Source organism: Myotis brandtii, unplaced genomic scaffold, assembly GCF_000412655.1.
Source record: "Myotis brandtii unplaced genomic scaffold, ASM41265v1 scaffold46, whole genome shotgun sequence".
Taxonomy (NCBI): Eukaryota; Metazoa; Chordata; class Mammalia; order Chiroptera; family Vespertilionidae; genus Myotis; species Myotis brandtii.
In genome coordinates, this window is record NW_005367587.1 from 7,476,714 (window position 1) to 7,485,013 (window position 8,300).

Genomic DNA, 8,300 nt, shown 5'->3' on the forward strand with positions numbered 1-8,300 from the left:
TGAAATCCATATTAAACATATACTGGTTATTTCAAAGCTGTCCTGTCACCCTCAGCTCTGTGCCATAGGCCAAATCCACAGGCAGATGAATACCTCAGCCTCATGTCCAAGCCCTATCTCTGCAAACAGTCACCCTGAGGCCACTCTTTTTTTCTTTTTATTGATTCCAGAGAGGAAGAGAGAGGGAAAGAGATAGAAACATCAATGATGATAGAGAATCATTGATCGGCTGCCTCCTGCATGCCTCCCACTGGGGATCAAGCCTGCAACTCGGGCATGTGCCCTTGACCAGAATCGAACTCGGGACCTTTCAGTCCACAGGCCAATGCTCTATCCACTGAACCAAGTCAGCTAGGGCCCTGAGGCCATTCTTGATGCAGACTGTGACACAGTCCACCTTTTGGGGAGAGAGGTTCAATCAGGCCCTATAAGTAGAGGTGGAGCTGTTTAGGCAGGAAATTTGGGGGTTCCAGGTACCTATTAGGTGGTTTAGGAGTGAGATATGCAGTGACCCTGTGGATCCCTCACTTTGTGGAGGTGGGCACAGCTGGAGGAAGGCCAGAGTAGGGCCCTCTTGCCCATATCCAAGGGCAGTACCATGTGAGACAATAAGCATGCTTCTTTTAAGAGGCAGAATGCTGGTTACAGTAAGATGAGAAGGAAATGTGTTCTTGCAAGAGGTTGAGGATATGAGAATCACAAAGTTTGGAAGTGTAGAGAAATATGGATTTCAGAATAGGCAAGAGTTGCATGGTGAGATTAGCTGGCCTCTACATTGGAGAACTGAAGCCAAATTTGGGCAGTCACAGTGAATTCAGCCTTTATAAAAACTGCTAGAGGCCTGGTGCATGAAGTTCATGTACTCAGGGGAGGGGAGGGGGAACCCTCAGCCTGGCCTGCACCCTCTTGCAGTCCAGGACCCCTTGGGGGATGTCCGACTGACGACTTAGGCATGGGAAGCGGGCCCAAGCCATCTGTCGGACATCCTTAGCGCTGCCACAGAGGCAGGAGAGGCTCCCGCCATTGCCACTGTGCTCGCCAGCTGTCAGCCCAGCTCAAGGCTTCTGGCTGAGCTGCACTCCCCTTGTGGTAGTGCACTGACCACCAAGGGGCAGCTCCTGTGTTAAGCGTCAGCCCCCTGGTGGTCAGTGTGCATCATAGCGACTGGTCATTCTGCCGTTCAGTCGATTTGTCTATTAGCCTTTTATTATAGGATTCTCTCTGCATAAATACTCTTCGACTCTGCTCCCTATCTGCTGCATCCCTTACTTACCTGACTCTTCCAAAATTTTCAGGTCTCTGCTTTTGTTTCACTTTCTTTAGGCGGCCTTCCCCCCAACCCATGGTCCCTCTCCCTCTTATATTTTCCCAAAGAATCTGTAATTCCTCATTCCAATCATACTTATTAAGTTGTCCATAGCTGCCTTTCTAATTAGTCAGGCTGAAAGCTGTATGAAGACATTTGTCTTGTCCAGCATCATATTCCCAGGACTCATAAAGTGACTGAAATACATCTGGTGGTCAAAAAATATTTGGTAAATTAATAATTTGGCCTAGTGGTACTTGAGTTGCATTGCTTGATATGGCTGAATTCACACAGGTTATCAGGAGAATATCAGCCTTTCGATGTCCTTCCACTTCAAATAATTTCATTTAACATGTGATTTTTCAAAGCAAAGGTGATTTATTTTGTTATCAAAAGCACTGCATAAGATTATCTGGAAAATATAAAATCATCCTGCTTTGTTACACTATCACCACTTTAGAAAATAAAATGGATTATATATTAGAAAAGTCTCTTCATTGCATGCAAAACATTTTTGCTATTATAGTAAAGGAGGTGAAAGAACAACTTGAAGGAGAGGAATAATAGATGATGGTATACATCTATCCCAGCCCCAGGAGATAAAGACTAAGATGCTAGTAGTATGTAACTGGCCCCTTCAATAACCCAATTAGTCCATACAAACAACCCACTTAACACATTCAAACCACGCTTTGAGCCATCAATGGTCATTACTGGTTAGTTTCTACAAAGGAAGGCCATGCCAGTTGTTAAAATTCTATGGAGATTAATCAACAGGGCTACCTCTTGAGAATTCCCTCCTAGTCGACTGTGGATACATCATTGGTTCTGATGAGTAATCCTGTGACCATACAGGATCTTGGGTGCAAGTCCACAAATATTGGGGCATGGCCTGCACACTACTAAAAATAACAAAGGTTTCTGGGCTGTGGGTACTGTCAACCACACTGTCATGTCTATCTGTGGCACCAGGACTCATTAGTGGGGGAATAATATTTTCCTGATGACCCTGACAGAAGGAGCCTGTGAGTACTTCAGCCTCAAACACGTAGATCAGCTTATCTGTAGTAGATGTTTTCTTGACCGGGTATGCTAGGTTTCTGAGGTTCTTGATGAAGTATATGCCAGCTCCATACTTTGGGTCTGATAAAAGAAAAAAAATGTAAACAGTTATTATGATCTGCAGAAACATATTGCCCTATTTGGGTACTAATAAATATTCGCTGTCTAGTCCTCCAAATAATCACTACTTTTTGGTCCCAAGTCCCTGTATCTGTAGCAAAATACCCAAAGTTGTTCCCTTAAGACACATTATCACTGATATCATCAATATAATAATAGCTTACATTTAAATATAGCTTCCTTCCTTCCTTCTGTCCCTCCCCGCCTTCCTCCCTCACCTTCCTCTTTCTTTCTTTAATTTACTTGGGACTTAACCAAACACTGTATCAGGTTCTAGAGCAGCACTGAACAATAGAAATGCAACATAAGCCACACACATAATTTTAAATTCTCTAGTAGCCACATTAAAAAAGGTAAAAAGAAACAGGTGCAACTAATTTAATAATAAATTTATTTAACCTATTATATCCAAATGTTATCACTCCAACATGTAATCAATATGCAAAATTATTAAGGAGATATTTTACATTTTTTTTATTTGGTAGCGGTCTTTAAATACAGTGCATATTTTATACTTACTGTGTAACTCAATTCAGATTAAACATATTTCAAATGTTCAACAGCCACAAGTGACTGGCTCATGGCTACCACATTGGACTGTACAGCTTTAGAGCTTCAAAAATGACTAAGACATGATCCCTATTCTCAAAAGTTCACAACGGGAACTCCCCACATAAAATATAGTACAATTTCATGTGGCAAGCCAAGTATTTTGAGATAAATATCAAAGATTTCTTTCCTGGGAGTGTCTTCTTACTCTTTGTTCCTCTACCCACTGAATTCTTGCTACTTATACAGGGGCAAAATATATAAAATTTAGAACAAAGTCATTTGAATATATATGATACATATCATATATAATATATAATTATTTTTAATTAAAGCAGAAAATATGGTCTTGAAAGTATGGCCTTGACAGTTAGATTTTCTGAGTGAGGAAAAGAGTTTTTGAACCAAAAGGATAAAAGCCTGAAGGATTCCGAGCATGGATTTTATACCACCTATAACAGAAAAGAGAACAATACAAGATATTCTAAGAGCAGTTTTTTCACTTCAAGATAAATGTAAGTTCTTTCTTCCACCTTTAGGGAAGAGAAGAATCAGGGAAGACATAACTAGAACTTACTTCTCTGTCGTACTCTCTCAAGAGTGCCCTGGGAGTCAAGATGGTGAAGAACCAACAGAAACCTCAGAAGAACTAGGGGGACTTCCAGAGTAGAAGGGAACATTGCCTGACTCCGCTGTTTGCAGCCCCCTCATCCAGCCTGGCACTTGAGTGGAAAGTAGCAATGGCCGGGGAAGATTTCCAGAAGGGGTGAGGACTTCCACACAAGACCCCACATTTCAGCTTGGAGGATGTGCACACTCAAACACTTGGCGTGCTATAGGAGGAACACAAACATGGCCTGGAAAGGAATTCCCTTGACATGAAAAACAGAGTGCCCTGTATAGACCCTACCTAAGAGCAAAGGGGACTGGAAATTTAAGTAAAGGAAGGTGCTAATGGCCAAAGGTGTTTTATCTACCAGAGGACCCTGAGAGGCAGAGGACTGATGGGGCCATGAACCAGACCACCCTCCCCTCAATGCCTGTCCCATCATGGAGAACACTCTCAGAAGAGGAGAAATAAAGGCAAAACCTTGCAGGAACTGAGTCTAAACTCCAAAGGGACTAGGAACACTGAAAGGACTGAATTCATCTGTCAAGATGGAGTTTTCCACATCTGTGGACTTGGGGGCATAAAAGGCAGGTGAAGTTCAATTATACAGCCATAAAGAAAACAAGTCCCATACCTGAATTTTGTAGAACTGAATTGGTGTACTTGTTAGAGTTACAGAGGCTGTAACAAAGCAATGGAGGGAGTGCAGGAACTTAGAGAAGGAAGCAATTCACTGGGTCTGCAGGAGTTGGGGAAGGTGTCCACCAGGAGATGCCATTTGAGCTATGTCTTAAAGAAGGAATAAGAATTTGCAGGGCTGACAAGGGTGAAGAGGGAAGACATTCCACATGCAAAGGCACAGAGGCATGAGAGCATACAGCATACTCAGGAAACTAAGAAGTTCATGGCTAGAGTGTTGGGGAACATAGTGAGTTATGAGGCTGGAGAAATAATGTGGGGCTAAGGCCTTCTGTACTCTGCTAAGGAGTCTGAGTTTTTACCTTCTAGGTTACTAGGAATGCAGATGCTAAACAGGCATGTAATTTTTTAGCACGATAATTCTGGAAGAGAAAAGGACAGGTTAATAGAGGTGTTTTGAGGCAAAGAAGGACCTGGTAATCATCTAGGCTTATGGGAAGGTAAACTAAGGCAGCAGGAAAAGAGAAGTGAGGCTGTGCTGAGAATTTTATTGAGAGAGAATCTGTGACTGCCTGGATATGAGAGAGAAAGGAAGGAATGGAGGATGATTCAGTTTCTACCTTAGAAGACCTCATAGATGGTGATGGTGTCAGCCAGGTTAGGGAGTATCAGAAAGAAAGGGGAAAAAATAGCCTATGTCTTAGGGAAAAATATGGCCAAGAAGGAGTTCAGCTGGAGTTGGCTATGCGTCCATAGGTAGAAATGTCCAAAAGATAGTTTGAAATATGGACCTGCAGGTAGGAGAAAGAGAGGAGGTTACAGATGGAGAGGCAATTAGCCATATCTGCCACAGGACTGAAAAGAGGGCACCCACTGGATTTGGAAAATAGGGAGACAGTGATGATCTTAGAGTATTTGAGTAGAAGGTGGTGATTGTGTGCGTAGGGGCAGGAAGAGTGGGGTGCAGAGAAGCCAGTTACAGTGGTTTAGGAGCAAAAGAAGTTGTGAGTTTTTAAGATTGCTAATGAAAGGACCATACCAATCATCACTTTCCTGATTGCACTGGGAGATTTCTTGGAGGGGATTCACTGATCAATTTTTACCTCCAGGAGTTGAGCATGCCCAATTTTCCCCCTAGGTATTGCTTATATTCTCTCTGGGGCAAAGAGATTTAAAAACTCTTTGCTTTCCAGAAATCAAGGATCATGCTACATGTTTTGAAGGGTAAAGATGAAGGGATTTCACCGACCAGGCAAAACCAAGCTGCGTTGCTAGGTATCTCCCACAATAATTACAAAACTTCTTGGCCTCCTTTGAAGAGATCTAAAGGGGACACTACAGCAATGAAGTAAGTTGTTTTGTTAATCTCCACCCAAGGATGTTTTTACCATTTCTTTTCAGAGAGTGTGGAAAGGAGGGAAGGAGGGGGAAAGAAACAGGGAAACATCAATGTGAGAGACACATCAATTGGCTGCCACCGGCACGTGCCCCGACCAGGGCCGGGGATCGTACCAGGTATGTGCACTTGACCCGAGACCCTTTGGTGCATGGGCTGACACTCTTAACTGCTGAGCCACACCAGCCAGGGCTGTATGCAATATTTTTGTACAACTGAAAAGAGACATGGAAGCCACACACAGAACTCTTATAGCTGAGAGGAATCTTAAGATGTTAGTCACTTCACCTGCCAGATGAAATCTAATTCATTCACTATCAGGCTACAGGAAATGAAGAGAATGGAAGAGAAAAGACCAACTTTATTAAGTTCAGGAAAATGCCCTTTTAATTAAGGGATTAGGATGGTTAGGTAGTGATAATAATTTGCTTGAGATAAGTGGGGTGGGAGTAGCAGGGGAAGAAAGAGAAAGAAAAGCTCCAGGGTACACTGCCTATAGGACACATAAACACAGAAAGGAGGAAACCTGAACTGTACATCTTACTGCAAATACTTTCATCAACATTAAACCCATCAGCAACAAAATATATGAAGGAAGCCCTAACCGGTTTGGCTCAGTGGATAGAGCGTCAGCCTGTGGACTGAAGGGTCCCAGGTTCGATTCCGGTCAAGGGCATGTACCTTGGTTGCGGGCACATCCCCAGTGGGGGGTGTGCAGGAGGCAGCTGATTGATGTTTCTCTCTCATCGATGTTTCTAACTCTCTATCCCTCTCCTTTCCTCTCTGTAAAAAATCAATAAAATATATATTTTTTTAAAAAATAAAAAATATATATATGAAGGAAAATAAAAATAAGGACCCTTTCCAAATGACTTAACCACTAAATCCTAGTTGCAAATGATCCCCTCACCACAGCAACAAATGCTATTGGTGGAGAGTCCTCTGCTGATGTCTGCTCACCAATTCCCACACACAGTAGCTCCAATAATGAGGGGCTGACACCTACCGCAGGGCACTGAGTACATCCTTTGAAAGCCAACTCTGCCTACCACTTCGCAGAATTGCTGTGGGACTTGCTGAAACAACCGGCGGCTCACAGGTTTCCCACGCATTTTCTCTTCCATCATTTTCTTCTTTCTTTGGAAGGCAGCCATGAGAACCATGTTTTCTATCTTCTCTACCTGAAACACAAGGGAATGAAAATCTGAATAAGAGACTGGAGAACTGCTACTTAAATGGCCTGATGCACTGCTTCAGAAATAAAGGCACTAATGTGCATATAGCTTTGCATGCAATTTGATTTTCATTTCAAGTTACATAGGGGTCTCTCCTGGCCGCAGCCCTCTCCTAGCTTGATTTCTATCTATTCAAAATTCCCTGCCCCTTCTTTGATAAATTCATTTAATAAAAATGCACTGAACAACCACTGTTAATGAAATGGCCAACAATGTATTTACTGTCTTTGCCCTCTTAAAGCTCATAGTTTAGTGAGAGATAAAAATAGGTACACAATTATAATAACACAGTGTGATAAGTTCTATTCCAGTCCTTTTATTTTGCATCAACATAGGCAGCTTTTAACTGGGTCTTGATCTATGCTTCTGTATATCCTGACATCATTTCTGCCTCCTATACCTTGGTATCTGCCCATCTCTAGCCTCCTCTCCATCTTATTTCTGAGACTCCCGGTCAAATGAGCAGCTAACTTACAGGTGTTTTTTTTTTTTTTTGTTTGTTTGTTTTGTGTGTTTTTTTTTTAGCTATAGAACAAATGGATTAATAGCAAGGCAAGTCAAATCTTTCCTTTAATTACATATACCTTTATAACCCGCAAGCCACAGTTTTCAAACTCTTTCTTTTGATCCTGAATTTCTTGAGTTGAAAGCATTAGACATTTCAGAAACTTATTTTCTTTCATTTCATCTTGGTGTATTGGTTGCTGATCAGTCCACTGTCCTAAACATGAGTAACACAAAACACTTTTTCAATGCTCTGTGAGAGGCAATCCTATATAAAAAAGAGCTAATATGCAAATGGTCATCACGCCCTCAAGACCTTGGGCCAGAACTGCTCAGACACTCAACACTGGGAGACGGGAATGGGGACCAGCCAGGCACAAATGAGCTCGCGAGAGAGGAATGGGGACCAGCCAGGCTGCAGCCTGGGAGAGGGACAAGCCGCCCACCCCGCAGACCCAGGCGCCAGCAGCTGGGGCTGCAGCCCGGGAGAGGGATAAGCCACCCACCCTGTGGACCTGGGCACTTGCGGCTGCGGCCCGGGCAAAGCTACTTGTCCACGGTCCCCTGCGGCTGCGGCTGGCCTGGGTGAAGCTGGCCCAGGTCATGGGTGCCCGAGGCCGACCAGAGGGAGGGAAGCCCAGGTCCCGGATGCCTGCGATGGCCAGAGGAGGGGATCCTGGGTCCTGGGTGCAGGGCAAGGCAGAGGTGGTTAGGGGCGATCAGGCCAGCAGGGGAGCAGTTAGGGGTGATCAGGCAGGCAGGCAGAGGGGTTAGGGGCGATCAGGCAGGCAGGCGAGCTGTTAGGAGCCAGTGGTCCCAGATTTTGAGAGGCAGTCGGACATCCCCCGAGGGGTCCCGGATTGGAGAGGGTGCAGGTCG

The 8,300-nt window shown here is 43.8% G+C and overlaps 1 protein-coding gene across 3 annotated transcripts in view; it reads right to left on the reverse strand.

The window, feature by feature from the left end:
- Positions 1–1,664: 1,664 nt before the first annotated feature.
- PARP9 (poly (ADP-ribose) polymerase family, member 9) overlaps positions 1,665–8,300 on the reverse strand; it is a 32,210-nt gene continuing 25,574 nt past the window's right edge. For all 3 annotated transcript variants that reach the window (XM_005875387.2, XM_014547002.1, XM_014547001.1), the window contains 3 exons: positions 7,502–7,638; positions 6,689–6,863; positions 1,665–2,449 (listed from right to left, as the gene is read on the reverse strand). In XM_005875387.2, the coding sequence (XP_005875449.1) occupies positions 2,073–2,449; positions 6,689–6,863; positions 7,502–7,638 (689 nt within the window). In that variant the 3' untranslated portion in view covers positions 1,665–2,072. The remainder of the gene's footprint in view (positions 2,450–6,688; positions 6,864–7,501; positions 7,639–8,300) is intronic.